The sequence below is a fragment of the Trachymyrmex cornetzi genome, unplaced genomic scaffold (assembly GCF_001594075.2).
Source record: "Trachymyrmex cornetzi isolate Tcor2-1 unplaced genomic scaffold, Tcor1.1 scaffold99, whole genome shotgun sequence".
NCBI classification, from domain to species: Eukaryota; Metazoa; Arthropoda; class Insecta; order Hymenoptera; family Formicidae; genus Trachymyrmex; species Trachymyrmex cornetzi.
This window is the reverse complement of record NW_017300343.1, coordinates 2,675,617-2,694,416: the sequence shown is the minus strand read 5'-3', so window position 1 is coordinate 2,694,416 and position 18,800 is coordinate 2,675,617. Positions and strand designations below refer to the sequence as shown.

The following is an 18,800-nucleotide window of genomic DNA, read 5'->3' as shown; positions in this document are numbered from 1 at the left end:
CCGCCGCTGCCGCTTGTTGCTCGTCCTACGCCGCCTTGCTCTTGTTCGTCTTGAAGCTGACCTGGAGCACGCGGTTACCCAGGGTGTACCCGTTCAAGCTCTGTATGGCCACCACCGCCTCCTCGTAATTGGTCATCGTCACGAACCCGAAGCCCTTGCACTTGTTCGTCTGAAGGTCGCGTATGACCTTGACCGATTGGACGGCGCCGAAGGGTCCGAACAGCTGCCAGAGCACATTCTCTTCGGTCTCGGGTGCGAGGTTGTACACGAAGATGCACCAGCCGGCGCCGTTCATCGTGTTGCCGGGCAGCATCGAGTTCGCGAGAAGGTCACCCGCCAGAGGACTGTACCTGGAACACGATGGCCAGGCCCGGTCATTAAACGGACATCGTCGCCCGATGGCGGCTGACAATGACGGCCGCGGAGGCGACGAGTGAGAGGATGAACGATGCTGAAACGTGCTTACATTCGAATCCATCGAAATCAATCGGCAATTTACGTATGTCATTTTAATGACAGTTTCTAATTGGCTTCTCGTAATCAAGAATATGAAAACGCATTTCTTGGCTACGATAATTCCACATGAACCAATCATTGTATAATGTATAATTTATAGGCTTTTAGAGGTAGAATTTTTTTTTTTATTCTTTCAAGATTGTGGAGAAATATTTAAACAACGATGCGTTCTTTAAATATTTATAAAAAATTCTATCGTATTAAATATTATAATTTCTCCATAAAATATGATACTATCGAATTTTATTTTACATTATCATTCGCGTTTCACGAAGGAACGTTTGAGCACCGTTCAGTTTGTAAATACTTGCTGATGTTTCTTTTCTCTGAATATAAAAGGGTATATCTATTAAGATTTTACATTATACGCTACTCGCACAGTATATCGCAATCCCAATGAAATTAAACGTGTAAAAAGATGCGAATATATACATACTGATGTGAACATTTATTTCGCGTGATATGTAATCGATCTCTTTCTTTACACAAATGGCACTTCCGCAGACATCTACATATGACACTGGCACAAAAAAAGTGAAAAAAAAAAAAAAATATATATATATATATATATATGTAGAACTACGCGAGGACTGATTTTGTACTACTTAACTTACGCGACATTATAAAAAATATAATGATAGTGGCATAAGTGATATATAAATAAGGACAGCGTGCAAACTTTGTTTAAAAATATATAATATATACTCTAGAAAGACATGCCGTATAAAATACACAAGTATTTATTTCAATCGTGTGACTACTATAAAAATTTAAAATAAATAAATGTGTATATTTATAAATATTATAAGAAATTTTTCCAAATTTTACAAATACAAAAAATGTTCTATTTTAATTGCATATTTCAAGTACATATGTGTATATAAGCTGTGTCAAAGCTGTGTCAAAGCAGTTACTCTGGACGGCAAATTTTATCAACAATATTTATATTTCTGACATATTCTGTAGGTAATAATTAAAAAATGATATCTCATACACGGGGAAATCTCTGTGTAGTAAACTTTAAAATAAGAACGAGAAAATTAATAAACCGAGAATATGTATAAAAAGATAGTATATGTAAAAAGTAGTGCTCGTTCAGAATTATAAGTCAAAAGATAATAAGAGTAGAAAGAGAAAGAAAGAATTTAAGTGGCATTATGGGATGCTATGAAGAAATGTCACTTGTTCATATTTTATACAGAGAAAATTTACAAGTACACGCTATCTGGATATTGAATCTTTAATGAAACGTAAACCTTTGTTTCGAGTCATGCATTCTCTATAAGGATATAACTTGATATATCCAGAGAAGAAGCCAAATTGGACAAAGGTACATTATTGCATCCACATTCATGCATTCACGTGCACAGGGAATCACATAGATACAGAACGTGTTTCTTTGAAACGCAAGCCAATCTCCTTGGATGGCGCTTTCTATGGTAAGACATTAACATTAATTCTTAAATGTGCGACAGATTTTTTTTGCTAGATAGATAAGATTTCAGAGTATAGGAATGGAAGGTACACGTCCCACACGAGGGCACTTATACAAGTGAGGGGAATATTTACAGTTGTAAAAGTATCTACGTACCTACTTGACGTCACAAGCCGCGTTAAAACAGGGCACATCTCGGTGAGTACTCAGTATAATGCCGAGACCACAATAATTACGTATGCATTCGTCACGTACGTTGTACGTTACACCGCGTAAAGTAAACGTGTGATAAGTGTCATGTATTTTTTTTTACTTGTGTACGCAGAAACATGTGCATCGGGTGGTTATGCGACCGTCTGTGATCCAATTTCGTGTGTGTACGTATGTATATGTATACGTGTATATGAATGTATGTATGGAGGGCCGTACAAAAAAAAAAAAAACGATGGAATCTATAAGGACAAGGAAATGAAAGGAGTAACATCACGTTGCTTGCATGTGAGTTCGTCTCGTGGTTTATTAAACATATGTACATATATGTACACGAGAGTATCTGCATCCGGTTTTTCTCTACGTATGAAAGTATTCGTATTTAGAATAAGTACCTTCGAGAACAGATTTTTGTACGTAACTTTAGTTTTTACAGAGAATACGTAATATATGTATATATAAATATCCAGAATTTCCAAATAAAATTTTCTCTGAAATATTGCAATAAGATGTAAAAAAAAACTCAATTTTTTTTCATTATTATTAAAGAAAAATGTCAATTCAAAACTATGTAGTTATGTTTTTTTTTTAAAGCTGTTTCTAATACGCAAATTGCGTAATAAGAACAAACTCTAAAATATTCTAGAAGCTGCAATCATTGCAAATACTACGGTGGCAAATACTGCAGCGGTTTAATCGTTATTAAATAAATGGCACTATGTAAATAAGTGGAAGAACAAGGAACCAAGGAGGCTTGATTGCGAAACCCAAGAAAACGTGACGTCAACATATCTACCATTGTGTTTGCACAAATAAATCAAATAAAAGTCGAAGCAAAGACGTGAAAAATGCAGAAATGGTGAAAAATATAGTAGGATCCCGTTACGAAATTATGCTTACATAAAGAAAACCGATGAAAAATATTTTACATCTTAAAAAAGATTTTCACGTAAGAACATCCATGGATAAAGATCACTTAAAAATTCAAGTAATAATTATATTAAAAGTTAAATAATATATAAATAATATTTATTACCTCAAAATTGTTTTAATGATAAAGTCATTTTGCAATATCTTGATATCGAATTCGTAACGAGTCAAAGAAGGAAAAGTGATAAAGAGAGAAAAAGAGAGAATAAAGCCACACAACGGAAGAAGTAACGAAAATTAGGAGTGGAAAACGTAGCGGTAGTAACGAAAAAAATACTGACCTCTGTAAGCCTTTGTTAATGGCAAGCATGGCCTTGCCAGTGCTAAAACAAAACACAAAAAGAACAACGTAAGAAGAGAGATACTCCGGGATCGAGCCAAAGTCGGGGGATAAGTCGGGCGCTCCCTGTGTATTTCATTTTCTACCCTCTACGTAGCGGTGCACTGTTACCCCGAACGGGACGCAATGGGGGATGCAATGTGGGATTTAGAGAAGCGAAATGATATCTATGTTGTTATAACATTAATATTGCAATATAAAAAATTAATACACAATTATTTACAATACAATAACTGTTATTTTCACAATTTAAATAACATTTGTTAGATTAGAAAGTAATAATTTATTTAAATAACATGTAGACATATAAATTTAATTTTGTAAAATAAATAATCGAAAAAGAATGTTTTATGAAACCAGTTCGGTTCTCTGTTAGGAGAGGAACTTAAGGAATTGTCACAATGACATAAGCACTATTTAGGTTAGAATATGACCGTGACGTAGTTTCCAAATGATGACGTCAAAATAACATGATAAACTTAAAATCGTTAAAATTTTCAAGCATTAAAAAAATTTTTTTAGTTACACTTGCAAATTAAAAAAAACAAAAATTCGAATATAAAAAAAAAAGCATTCTGTTTTATGGATAATATATATTAAACAATTGGCAAATCACTTTTTTTTTGTATGTATTACAAAAATTGTAGAAAATAGGCTGATTACTCAAACCATTAATTGATTGTGCGTTTTGTCGTCTCAAATTTTGTTTGACATTGACAGTTCAATTAACTGCTATACAAGCGCTATTCTTCCTCTCTGTTGAAAGAGAAAATGAAATAATAAGAGACAAAGCAACAGCAAAGCGCAGCTGCACTTGATTAGCGCTTTGTACTTATTGAAAACAAACGGTTAGTGTCCGTGACGAGACTCATGAAGAATTTCGGTAGCTTTGTATCTTGAATTTAGAGGTACGAGCAGACTTTGACACGTGCGATCAATAAAGATGTATTGTATACTGCATATATCGCCTCCAAGTGAAAATTTGTGAAAATACGTATAGTACGTAAATAGATATCGCTCTTGATAGCGAGCATCGTGACTTATGTGTAATATATGGGAGACTCGAAACGAAAGAGAGATGATAAATTGTGTGTCGATAGTCCTTAACTCTGTAACTGATATTTGTCGTCATCGAGAATGATTATATAAAGATTTTGTAATATAATAATTTCACAATACATCTAATAATTTGGCACAATAAAATATTACGATCGTGACGGCAGATACCGATATAGAATGTAAGACTATTGTGTACGTTTTGCTCCTCCGGTGTTTCGAGAATGGCCAAAGATCAGCTTACGTTTTCAAATCAGACTTATACAATATTTCCTCTCTCTGCATTCGCTCGAGTAGCATAGATTTATACACGTCTATCTCATGAGATCTGATCGCTGGCCTTGAAGAAAATGAGAACTAAAAAGGGGGAAAAGTAGCATAAAAAACAAGAGTCCACGTAAACAATGATGAAAGAAACACAACGATGAGTGCAAATAAAGGAGGGCCAGTCGACGTTTTTTTTTTTTTTAATATTATTGCGTGAAATTACGTGAATGTTATTGAACATAGATCTATTATTTGATAAGGTCATGGAGCCCTCCGATCGACCTTGACAGGTTGTTTCGTCAATATGAAAGTTTAATAGGGACATATCGATTATAAGACGGAAAGACCTTTCTAAACAGACGTAATGTGAATTCTCTGTGGATCGTCTATGCTCCGGAACACTATATCTTTCCACGAACTTTTGTTCGTTCACGTTAACATTGTAATTGATAAAGATGAAAAATAATACGTATATTTTTCAGGTGACGAGTAATCATAATGAAATATATTTAAAAATTGGCGAAACTACTCTTTTATTAAACGTCGTCATTGACCGTTCCCTTATTGTAACTAATTGTAAGTGAGAATATGAAAAATATACCGTATCTAAAAATTACCGTGTAAGTAACACAAAGGTCTAAGCCATGATTCCCGAAAATAACAGAGCGTGCACAGTCACAATTTAAAATAAAAGACAGACACGTTAGTGCATACATATTTTAAATTAGAATCGGATGATATAGGAGGAGCTTTGTGCCGAACAACTTGATAAATGTGGAAGTAACGATAACTGTCTGCGATCAACTGATCGATCAATTGACGTACATAATCACAAATATGTTTTTAATTTACCATATATACGGTCAAAAATCGATACAATAAAGACATTGTAATCAAACAGAGCAGATAAATGTCTATTATTATCGATTTAGCATGTTTTCTACAAAATATTTTTTTATTTTTTAAAAATTATTTATCTGAGATTTTTCAAGCCGCAATAAAATGAAGCATAATATTGCACAGTATCACATATTTTCTATAAGAAATTTTCTTTCTTGTATTAAAAACAAAGACTCATACTGTTTTGTCAAGATATCACAAAAATAGCAAAGTCTCGTGTTTATATATGAACAATTGATCGATCTAATCGAGTAATTTCGTGTTTACGCGGTGTCTGTGTGTGTCAAAAGAGAGAAAATATTAGGAAGAAGACGAATAGTATATGCTAGATAGTTAGAGAGCTCTAGATAGAAAAATAAAAAAATAAAAATTGGACAATTGGATGGATAGATGGATGAATATGGAGAGATTCATGGATAAAATAAATAACTCAGGAGAGAAGAACTCAGTTTATACGGCTAAATAATTATCAGAAAATCAATTAATAAAGAAACGTGAAGTGAGAGAAGAAAGAAAAGCGGGAAAATGCTGCGCGGCCGAGCAATCGCGGTATTTAATTCGCGTACGTCTATCCTGGAGCGTATCCAGGACATCAACATCGCGTAATTAACGACAACCGTGACAAATTGTTCCACGCAACATTCTCCAACAGAACCGTCTAACGAAAGCCGTGAGGGTAGAATAAAGCGGAAAGAGAGAAAAAGACAGCAGAAGAGACGAAGAGTTAGAGAGATAGTGAAAATCCTTGGGTAGAGCGAGTAGAGGCGAGTAGGTACCTGGATAGTGGCGACAGTGGAATGTACCTGAAGCGGCCGGTCGGATGGTGGATCGGCCCGCCGAAACGCCGCGTGGCTTGTGGTGCGAGATAGGCGGCCAGTGGCGGTATCGCCTTGTTGTTGTTGCTAGGATTGTTGGCGAACTTGACGGTGATCGGCTCGGACGAGCCCTTCGGTATGGTGCCATTCAGCTCTTGGATCGCTCGTTCAGCCTCGACGCGCTGGTCGAACCTTATGAAGCCGACGCCCTTCGACAGGCCTGTCGAGAGGTGCCGAGGTAATCGGCAGAACACATAAGATCGCATCTGGTTATTGCTGACGACACACGACGTAAGCCGTTCGTCGAAACCGCGCCGGACGCTTCCGACCGATCTCTAGGTTCCTGTATATTTTTCTGTTTTTTTTTTCTTTTTTTTTCTTATCAAACTATCAACGTCGCGAAATCAACGACGGCTCAAAACCAATTTGGAGAGAACTTTTTACTGTACCGCGACGTTACCTGCGATCATTTCCTGCGCATTCTTACCGTGACGTCGTCTTACATCATGTCTCCTTATTTTTTACACGCGATATTATTATTATCATTAATAAAGCCTTTAGCTAGCTTCCTCAACCAGTTAACAATCCTGATACATCAAGTTATCACTCAAGTTGTACTTATTGTTAGATTAGAGAATGCAAAATAATTCACATTTCACATATGTAATGTACAGGAGTGGAAAATTACTTTATAAGTTATTTATAAATTATTTTTTAGATTACCTTGTATGTGTTTCTTATAGAAATTGAGCACAAGTAATACAAAATTGGAGCAAATGATAAAATAATATAAAAAATCAAATATCCTAACTTATTATCCTCAATTTCTGTAATAAAACGTAATTTATAAGTTATTTGTAAAATAACTTTGCCAATCCTGATAATATATGTGTGTGTATGCTTCCCTGCGTTCAGCTATCATTGAGAGCAGCGACAAATTACGAATATAAATCGCTTATCTCTCATAACGACGGAAAGATACGACTTGAATACATGTCGCATAGATTCGAGAAATGTTAAGCTTATTTTATACTTTAGAAAATCTTTTTCTACATATATATATTATAGAGAGAGAGACAAAGCGAGTGGTTCGGTGCGCGCAGATTCGTTTCTTTACAAACACAACGACAATGTCTTGTCGGGTGGACGTCTTTTTGTCTTTCTTTCAATTCTCTCTACTTTGTAGATCTATTTATCATTCGCGGTTAGTGTCGATTGATAACAGGTAGACAGGAACGAAAAAGAGAAAGAGTGAGAAAGTGAGAGACAAAGAAGAGTGATAAAAAAAAAAGAAAGAGAGATAGAGAGCGAGTATATTTTCGAACACGGATACATGTCGATATAATCGAGAGATCGTAAGCAAATCATAACCATAACGAATGACAAAAAGCGTAAAGAAACAAAAATGGCGCTCGGGGAAATACTGGATGCGCGCATCATCTGTCATTGCACGACGAAGACAGAGACGCAATAATTTTTTCTCATCTTTTCTTCTTACATTTGGTCGTCCCAAAATTTCGTATCAATTAATTGAATTTTTCCGAGTCGCAGTCGAAGGTGTGAAAAAAGCATGGAACGTTTCGCGAAATATTAAACCGCAATTATTTTATTATTTAATATTTTACCGATTTACACAATCTAACGCACCAATTTTACAAAGCCAGTCTAATAATGCGTCGTACAATGTAAAATCTTTGAAGCCTTCGCTGAAATACATCGTCGCTCGTCGGAGTTACAAATGAATTTTGACAAAACGTTAACAGGCAAACATGAACGGATTTTATCGAAGGCAACGTTTACTTGGCGCGATTACAAATCGATTTTCGATTCCGAGCGACGCTCGATTACACCGCGGGGAAAACCGGTGTTCGTACTACCGCTGCGTTGTGTTTTATTTAACAACGACGGCGACGACATTGACAAGGTATACATGGCTACATGTGAAAAAAAAAAAACGAGGTCGCGCAAACGAGAGACGCGCGCGCATCACAGATCGAAAGAAACGGCTGCTTTTCGTTTCAGCTAGAGGACGTAATGAGGGAAAAGAAAAGAGATTTGTGATTTACGTACCGGGCAAATTGTCTCCGCCGCCGGTCACAAACTGTCGTACTAAACAGAAACGGAAAAAATCATATCTCGTTAAAATCCAACTGGCAGCACACGCGATTCGCTCGCCCCTGCGATACGTTGGTTCGGGAAATGAAAAAACGTGTTTGCGCGATAAGACGGAGTAAAGGGGTTAACGAAAGAAACAACACAATAGAAGCAAAGTAAAAGCAACGAGTCTCGTCAGCATTCAAATTAAAAAAAGAAAAATCATTGTGATTTTGACGTAATAAACTGAGAAATTTAATATTATTTATATTTAAAATTTCTCAAAATTGCAAGACAAATCGAAATTCTTTAATTTCCAGCCATTTGTAGGAAGCAAGAATAAATTGATCTTACATTTAATAATTTAATAGAATATCGCAATCATTTTTCTGCACATATGTGAATAATATAAAAAATATAAAACTACACACACACAACTGTGAAACCAAACAGGTCTAAAAAATGATAGGATACTAAATATGTAAATTGTTAATAAAATAAATAAATTCCTTATATGTTAACTACGTTATTTAATATCTTAATAATCGTTACTGGATGGGAATTCGTTGCTTTCGCATTTAACGTTTCATACAATAACGAAAAGAAACGATATCGTTTTAAACAAAAGAAATTAAATAGGACGAGTACGTATACAAGGGGCGAGCGGACTTCGTGTAAATTATACTATTTCAGATCTCCTTAATCATATAAAAAGCGTGAGCGCCAAAAGGGGAAAAATTCGGTATATCGCGCGTGTTCACTTTTGCGGAAGACAGGAGAAAGCGATGTAGGATGAACGTAAGTCTCGGGGGAAAAACGAAGCAAGCCTATGGTGGTCCGGATAATGGAATAATGGTGGTGATAACGCGTGGATGTAGCAACGAATGTGCGTCGGACTTGAAAGGATGGGAGTGAAAAGTGAGCACGGTAAGGAGGCACGAAATTAAGATCGAGGTGGAGGCCATGAGACTTTTGTGCGTGCAACTGGGTTGGCCAGGGAGGAGCATTTGCAATAAATAAATCAAATACGCAAACGAAATCTAACTCGGGAAGGTTCGTAGACGACTAAAAGCGAGAGACACTTGCGCGACACTTCGAGTTGTCATCGTATCTGTCGTAGGTATATATGTAGCTCCCCTCGAGAACAAAGTTGCGTGTATATACGAAGCTGTGTACTCGTGAAATCGTTGCTCTTTGTGCTCTTCGAATGAGGAAACGTGTGGAAGAGTGTGTACAGGCGAAAGAAAACATAACGAAGTGAAACTGATACGATCTCGTTCGCTCAACAGAACATTTATCGTTATCGCTTCAACGAGCTACTCTTACTCGCACTTTTGTTATCGTTATCGTTTATGGCGCACCGACCCACCCTACAAACGGACTCTAACCCCATGGCCTACGCACCTGTGATCTGGATAAGCTTCATTTAAAGCCACCGGAAATTTCCGATTTTGTCGCTGTCTTAAATATAGTTTTCTCGCACACATGGATTTCATCATATTGCGAGGTTTGTATCGGCGCGAATAAAATAACAAGATAAATCGGATCTAAGTCGACTGGAAGAAACCGCACGAGGAAATATTTCAAACGATATATCCGTAACGGACTCGTCGGACTCTCGTTTGTAGATGATACATCTCGCGTTGTCGAAGAAATTGACAGGCGGTTGGAAATTTTATTCGATCGGAAAAATTTTTATTATCGTGATAGATGAATCATCGCGGAAAGCTCGCGAAAAACTATTGAACAGGCGGATTTGCGTAGACTTACCGGTGATGTTGTCGCACAGTATCCGCGACGTGATAATTCTGCCGTAGGGACTGAAGAGATTCTCCAGATCCTGTTGCGCCATATTTTTCGGCAACCCGCTGACGTACAGATTCGCGCCCTTGATCGCCTCGCTGCTCGGTCTCGCGTACGACACCTAGAAAGAAGAAAAAAAAAAGAAATCGCAATCCAAAAAATACTCTCTTTCCAATCCCGACAAAATATTCGTCGGATACGAACGAAACGTGAACGGAAGGTCAACGAGGTGCTTGATATTTCATCGGATGGGAAGAAAAGGAGAAAAAACATGCCCACGCGATAATCATCACTTTATTCCTGTTCGCGTGCGATAAAATCCACCCGAATCCAGGCCAACCTATTTATATTGCTGCATTACCGCCCTACACGCTCGCGTATTTAGCAATCTAGAAATCAGATAGAAATGCTTTGCAAAGTATTCGACTAACGAAAATAACTATTGATTTCGAATATCGATGACGCTGCGCGCTGTGCCGATTTTAATATTCAATCTTGAATATATCTCACTTGTGTTCATAGATCGCAAAGAATAACGACAATCTGATTTCTCAAGAAAAATCATTGGTTTAATTGTGAAAAGTAGAGTTTACAGTAAATAATCGCGTGATTAATTATTATGGGAATTATGAAAGAGAACGAATGAACAATGGTGCGTCCAAGATCTGCATTACAGGCCGCTTACCTTGATGGTTTTGTTCTGCAAACGAAGACCATTGAGCGTGTTTATAGCCTTTTCGGCATCTTCAGGCCGGTGATAGTTGACGAAACCGTAACCCAAACTCTGACCTGCAAGCAGAGACGCAACCTGATAAATATTACGAATGTCGATGTTAGATTTATTTTCAAAAAATACGTTAATCACGAGCTGCATCGTACATAGTTTGCGATGTGTCCGATATGTTTAATCGCTCATGACATTTTGATGACTTTTGCTTTTGACGTAAAAAATAAATAATGCTTCTTCAACGTTACCGATAAATTTTGTTTATATCTGAATGGTTATCTGTTATCGATTAGAATAATCGCGTCGAAATGGTGGTCGAATGTGCAATGCCAACATGAATTTCCCCAATACGTCCCGGAATCAATTTTATGAATGGCGTAGTGGCAAATATATCACCGAGTAGTTGGCGAAATGCCTAAAGCAAGCAGCGGAACAGCAAGGACATACGAATGAATTATTTTTCGGTTTTACCAAAGAATCGATCTAAGAAAATAATAATTCGATAAAAAAAAAATTATCAAGCATTATTTTATAATCAAGTATCAACTTTTATTAATTTATAACGTCGGTCGTACACATGAAAAGACTTCTTTTTCGCTACATTTAATAAATTTAAGACGCATTTTGCGTGATTTGCAATGTAATTTAACCGAAGAGAAGTCGAGAGAAAGGTGTAAAAAGAATAATTACGGTTTTCCGATGAAACGAAAACGAATTGTTCCGAATGTGACGGTGTGTTTATCGCGCGTGGTAGCGAACGACGTGATACGGTACTGCCATTCTGCGGCAGTGAGGTCGAGCATAAAGCGGCAAATCTTCAAACCAAACGCCGCCCCCGCTCTCGCTCTTCGCGGCGGCTTGAAATAGCGCCGCGACGTCTATACACGTGCTCGTCTCGCCGCTACTACACGGAATATACCCAGCGCACACGTACCCAAATTATGCTAGAATATATGTATTCGATATATACTATGGCGATACGGACGACCATTGAGTGTGTTTATAGCCTTTATGGCGATATGGACGAGTTACGCAAAATGCCGTGTCAATTGGAGACTTATGGATCGCGTTATATAAGCGAAATGCCGGTATTCAGCAAAATAAATGTTTGCTCGAGCTGTTTATGAGCCAAATTGGTCAATTCCGTGAAATAAAAGTGCATACTTCCACCGCTGTACTAACCTTCGACTGGCAGCAGTTGGTAATAAAAAAATAGAGAAAATTAACAAAATTAGACATTAATCATATGCGTGTTCTGGTGTAAAATTAAGTAATTTACAAAAAGTGGAGTTGATCAATTCGGGCTTTCTGAAAGGCTCATGTTTGTGAAAAGAAATAACATTCTACAAATTGTTTTTGAAAGGTCGGATAATTTTCCCTTTTTCGAAACCTTTTGAAATTATTTTTTAATGATTGATTAAAAAATTGAATCTCTATCGAATTAAATTATCTGAAGAGAATATAAAATTGTAATAATATAAAATCGATTATTTTTTAGATGGCGCGAATTCAGTTTCCAAATTTTGTTATCAGAGATTTTATGTTTTAAAACAACATCATGAAAACAATGCCTTCTAATGTGTCATTAAACATCAGTTAACAGACTCGACTCGTTTAATGTTTGACAACTTGGATGTAAGTGCCTTAACATGAAAAGAAAAAATGCAGTAGAAATGCTGATCTTACCGCTGAGCTTATCACGGATTAGCTTGCAGCTTTCGACCTCGCCTATACTGGAGAACAGAGAACGAATCTCATCCTGTGTCATGCTCTGCGGTAAGTAATTTACTATGAGATTCGTCTTCGACTCTTCCTGCGAGGTCTGTCCGAGGGTTGAGCCTCCGTTTTGTTGTACGACTGTGTCCATTCCGTTCGCCATCATTGCAATCCTCTAACGAGTCGTCCCTAACTATGTACGAAATCTGCAAACAGAATACATAACATGTCACATTATACCGTGATCCAGACACTATCAAAAATAATTGCAATTATACAGTAGGAATGTTAATGGCTTGTTTGTATTAAAAGTTTTATTTTGGTAAAATTAAACAGCGGGATTTTTATGATATCGCGTTAATATTTCTGCATATTCTCCCAAGACGTTAAAATATATTTTAGGAAGCTTCACTTCGAAAACATCAAATACAAACCATGTCGCAAGGTAATAGAAAAAAACGGCACCGATGTAAACACTAAATATCGAAGGACATAAAAACCTGTGACAACCAAAACAATGATGCACAAGACATTCCTTGACGCTCGAAAACTCAAGTCCAAGTTAAACTACGAGTTTTTGTACATCCTATACCGTGAATTCGACGAAAGAACGAATATAAGTAGATATAAGAAGCGACTTTATTGTATAAAATAAAACGCGAATTTTAACATCGTCTTAATAATTTTTTTTTTAAATAATTAAATATTTAGACATATAAAAAATTATTTATTAATTATTAATTTATATTATATTAATATAAACAATTTATTGATTATATAAAAATCTGGGAATAAATTATATTTAAATCTACAATCATTTACAAATTTTCTAGTCTTCTATTTTAATATTGCTTATTGTAGATGTTTTGTATTAGATATTAGAAAAATCGATATAGAAGTACGAGAATTATGGAAGAATCTGAAAAAAAAAAAAAATGTAGTACTCGCGATTCGATCGTGTAAATCTGAACAATGACTTTTCAAACACAGCACGAAAGGTACCAGCGGCGGTTTGGAAGAACGTTGGGGTAACATTCGATATGAACTCGGGTAATTTAAAAGGGCCGACGACCCCCGTTGTCATTTAAAGGGCTGGAGACCCTCTCATCTCCAAACTACAGAAGCACATCGAGTGTTGTATAAGCTTACATACATGGTGTCCAAAGCATGAAAGTATACAGAGATCAGTTCATAACTAATTTCTCAATATCAGGAACTATTTCAAAGTTTAATTACGAAAGTTAACAAGCAGTTCATTAATGAAGTGCTTCCTAAATTACTATCCGTGACATGAATAAATTATACAAAATTTAAGCAGGTGACCGACTTCATTGCTGTCTAAGCAGAGAAGCAAAATTAACTTGGAAATATATTCATAAAAAACGAGCGTTGCTACGATTTCATTAAACAGTAAAGTTACATTAGCGAGAAAACGTTGAGATAAATTTATTTTTATCGAAATACATCTTTACGGCTTAAAAAGATATTATCGATTCCAATCAATTTCGACTAAATAAAGACTTTAACGAAATTCTCCAAGAGATAGAACGAATATGAAGTAAGCGCAAATAGCAACGAATCGACTAGGAGGAAACGAATTCACATCCTGAATACGAAACTGATGAAATTCCTACAAATGTAGATTAATTTTAATATCGGTTCAATTTACTCTTCATTTTTTTCTAGTTCTTAGAACTAGAAAAAGTTGAATAGGCTTTCTACAATAAACCATTACCTAAGCTTTAAGACATAAACCGTAAAAAATTGATCAACCACAGTTGAATATGAGAAGAATAATTGGCTATGATTTGATCAATTTTTACAACTTAAAACTGAAAACTTAGGTAATGGCTGTTTGTAGAAAGCCTAGAAGAGTTTTCTACAACAAGCCATTATCTAAGCTGAAGTCTTAAGCCGTAAGAAGTTGACCAATCACAGTCAAACATGAGAGGAATAATCGATTGGTCACTCTCTTACGGCTTAAGACTAGCTTAATCAATGACTTGTAGAAAAACTAAATTAATCGAAAATCGAACAATAAGTCAGAACCGAGATTAACACGAAATTGCATAGATAGAAACGGGCAAGAGAATGATTCGGCAAACTCTTTCACGCGGAACACCCGGTAGACGCGCTCGCTCGTCAGAGCGCAAAGGGAGAAACAGGAGCGAAAGAGGGAGAGACAGAGGCAGAGCGAGGAAGGGGAATTACGTGTGTGGCGGCTACCGTAGGGTGCCAACCGCGATGTTCACGGTTAAGGCGAGTACACACACAGCTGCAACGACACGTTTATCAATCGGCACGAGCCACTGGGCTCATACATTTTTATTCTCTCCTACTCTTTCTTTTTTTTTATGTACGCGCTCCCTTCTCTCATCACACGCGCCGCTCTCCCTTTTTCCCTCCTACGTTTAGACATCAGCTGTCCTTCAGGGCCTTCCTTCCTAGTAGTGGTCACCACCCTAAAAACCGAGCTGTCCACGGTGCCGCGGGGTAACAGACAGCTTTTATTACGATCGGCCTCCCCCCCTCCCCTCCCCTCCCCCAAGTTTCCGAAACGGACTGGACATATACGCACGGTGTGTCCGGCCGTCATACGTGGAAATATATGTGCATTTGCACGGAACAATGGTATGCCGTACTTGCTTTGTTTACATCGTACATCGAATGCAACGATGGTCGGACATATCTCCCTAATTTAGACGAATGCAAGGCTGAAAACGAATACATTGAAAGAGATATATACATACTGGCGATGTAAAAGATTGAACGAGGCGAAGCACGTGTGAGACAAATGGCACGTGTTTTTACCACGTTGTTTTTAATGAGACTTTTGTTGAAATGAAACGAAAGTGGCATTCAGTGTGTCAAAATCAATGATAGATATTCTTTAGAGTGAAATCTTGTCTAAATATATCTAAAAACGTAACATAATTCGATTTTAAACATGAATCACGGACGAGTAATCTCGTCAATATTGTCACTCTAATGTTTACGGAAACAAGAAAAAGATTGATTGTACTCCAAATCCAAGATTCTTGATATATGTGGTTTTCTATATAAAAATAACATGTATGTTTAAATAGATAAATCTATTTTTGTATGCAATAATGTCATTTTTACACAAAAAATTAAAACACGCACACATTAAGAGAGAACGTTTTAAATTTTAATAAATTATTTGAATTGTACAAACTAAATGTTTACTAAATATAAAGATATTATCTAGAATAAAAACCAAATATCAATAATTAAACCATCATTTTCTAATTCAGTAAATATTTACAGTAAATTTTAGTTAGCTTTATTCAAATAAATATTTATTAAAATTTAGTACATTTTTTCTCAATGCATATTCGAAGTCGTTTATATTACACACTTGGAGTTGCAGTAATTATTCGATGGCACTACCTTAAAAAGCGAGGCAAATTCGCAACAAGACCGTAATTACGAATTAAAATTTCGTCGAAATGTCAGGTTTACAATAATACAAAGAGAAAGCATATTCGCGGAATGCAAAGAAGCTGCCGATCACTCACTCGCGTCCCCTTTGTTTACGAACAGTAGGGCGATAAAAGCGTCGCCGCCGCCGCCGCCGCCGCTCGCAGGAGGCAGAAAAGTCGCGGTGCGCTTTATCGCAACCCGGCATCTTCCACGTTATCGATCCGCGCGCGGCGTTGTTCGCCATCGCGATATATTTTCGGATCCGACAATGCCGAAGGCGGGAGAGAGCCCGTTGTCGCCACCGAGTCGACTATATTGTCAGAGCATCGGGAAAGCATATCGCTCCGCTCTGACTTCTGAATCTTCGGCTTCATTGTCGTCATCCGGATGACAATGACGCGGACGCGTGCACGCACGACACCGGGGGGTAGTGGCGACGGAGGGGGAAGGTATGATCGGAACGGAGGGGGGCGGCGACCCTCGACAAAACTTTCAATGTAACGCGAGGCTATTTCGTGCGCCCTATTGAAGGGCTACTCACTGCGAGATTAAAAAATTTTTCTAACTAAGAAGTAGAATGTGTCGTGTTGGAGTTTTCTAACAAAATCTTATCTCACTTTTTGTAATATTTTACTGAGAAACCTAAGAGATTTCATAAATATCCGCACAATAGTATTGATTTTTTTTAGAAATTACGCGGATTGCAATTTCTGAAAAAAATCCATAACACTATTGTGTAGATATCTATAAAATCTTTGAAGTCCAATTCCACCAATATAAGATTAATTTCTTGAGGAACAAATTTTTCAAGATCAGAAAAAATTATTTGATTTGATATCTCAAATGCGTTTATTTAAAAAATGCTAAAACAAATATGAAACTAAGAAATATATGCGCTATTTAATTTTTTTTATTTTTATTATTCCCTAAAGAATATTTTTGCTCCCAATAGTGATACTTCGCTAAACCGTCAAACGTCAGGTAAAACTAAACGGACACACATATGCCAGTATCCTTCAAGAGATAACTTTAATTTCGATTTAATTAAATGTTGAGCTTCTTCTAATGCTTGAAATTAGAAAGAGATGGACTAAATTGAACCGCGATTAAAGTTAACCTTATAATGATGGAAGTGAGCTTTATACCTATTTCAATCGATACAGTTTAATTTTAATCTTGGTTCAACTAACTTTTCACCTTTCCCTAGTTCTAAGAATTAGAAAAAGATGAAGGGTGAGTTGAACAATGATTGAAATCAATTCACATTGGTCGAAACAAACATTACAAATGTAATTATCAATTATCCACACGCATCGAAGAAGTATGTTATTAAATTACCCAAAGTTTACGCGAAACGTTTAACATAAATTTAATGTACATGAAAAATAATTGTGAATTGAAATACGAAGAAAAACGAGATAAATGCCCGGCGAGTTATTTCGAAACAGCCCGGGACTATCGATCTGGCGAAATCGATAGAACGGAAATACCGTTTTATTCTGGTAAATGTTACCCTGTTATTTCAATTTAGTAGCATCTTTCTATTCTGACATAAAATAGCAACACTTCATTATTTCAATTGTTATAGTTTACCCTCGCTCTTTAATTTACGTCTAAAATTAGATTTTCATTTTAATATCAGCGTATAATTCAAATTAACGCATTCAATAATTATAAAAATATACAACTATAATAAATATACAACCGATTAGAGTTATTTGATCAAAGCCAGGTTTTCAAAAAAAGACAGAGGGAATTCGGCGAAGTATTTGAATCCCAACTCCCAGACAGGGTCGGAAAAAATTTACTACGAGAAACGGATCAAAGAGCGTCTCGTCGAACGGTTCGATAAAGGGGGAAACATATCGCGACTAGGCCCGGTCAGCGGGTGGTCGCTCGCGGGTTAAAGTTCGATTTGCACGTACGCCGCGAGATACGATCTTCGGCCGGTGGCCAGGTGGCCATGGCGACGGATCGTGAAAATCGCGTGGCCGGGGCCGATCAATACGAGCGCGGCTCCTCGGTCCCTGTGCTCCCTGTCGCGCGCTCTCTCGCTCCCTCGCACGTTCGCTGGTTCGCTCGCCCGGCGCTCCGTGAGAGCCCCCTTCCCTTGCCGTCGCATCGCCGCCCCTGCGCGGTGTTTCCGAGGGAGATCTCCCCCCCATCCCGCGCGCGAAAAAGCGATTCGTGTAACGCGGCGTTAAAAAAAGGGGAGCAGGAGAGGAGTAGAGTGCGAAAGAGAGAAACCGCGGAAGGAAAGCAACGTGTGAGAATTCACACATGCACGACTACGTTTACCTGACATCCCTAACCGGGTTTAGTAACATCCGTGATTGTAAAACTGGCCAATCACGGTCGTTCTGTTCTTCAGAGGAATAGATAAGATAACTACGAGGGTTATATAAAAATCCGATTAAAGGGGCCGAGGTAAAACGTAGTCCGTGAGACTTGCGTGAGATCGAAGAGGTGCTTCGTTAGGTCAGGAAGAAAAACGCGAGAAAGACGAGAGACACGGTGACACGTGCTCCCGAGAGCGCGTTGGGAATG

At 37.3% G+C, this 18,800-nt stretch overlaps 1 protein-coding gene across 15 annotated transcripts in view; it reads right to left on the bottom strand.

Annotated features, from left to right (window-relative positions):
* Positions 1–6: 6 nt before the first annotated feature.
* The window catches only part of LOC108770185 (ELAV-like protein 3), a 44,396-nt gene continuing 25,602 nt past the window's right edge, over positions 7–18,800 (bottom strand). For 6 of the 15 annotated variants that reach the window (XM_018521603.1, XM_018521599.1, XM_018521602.1 and 3 more), the window contains 7 exons: positions 12,780–13,015; positions 11,052–11,155; positions 10,334–10,487; positions 8,540–8,578; positions 6,431–6,689; positions 3,373–3,414; positions 7–350 (listed from right to left, as the gene is read on the bottom strand). In XM_018521603.1, coding sequence (XP_018377105.1) covers positions 26–350; positions 3,373–3,414; positions 6,431–6,689; positions 8,540–8,578; positions 10,334–10,487; positions 11,052–11,155; positions 12,780–12,975 — 1,119 coding nt within the window. In that variant the 5' untranslated portion in view covers positions 12,976–13,015 and the 3' untranslated portion in view covers positions 7–25. Of the gene's footprint in view, positions 351–2,107; positions 2,111–3,372; positions 3,415–6,430; positions 6,690–8,539; positions 8,579–10,333; positions 10,488–11,051; positions 11,156–12,779; positions 13,016–18,800 lie in introns of all 15 variants that reach the window. The other 9 variants (XM_018521605.1, XM_018521604.1, XM_018521608.1 and 6 more) reach the window with 9 other exon arrangements.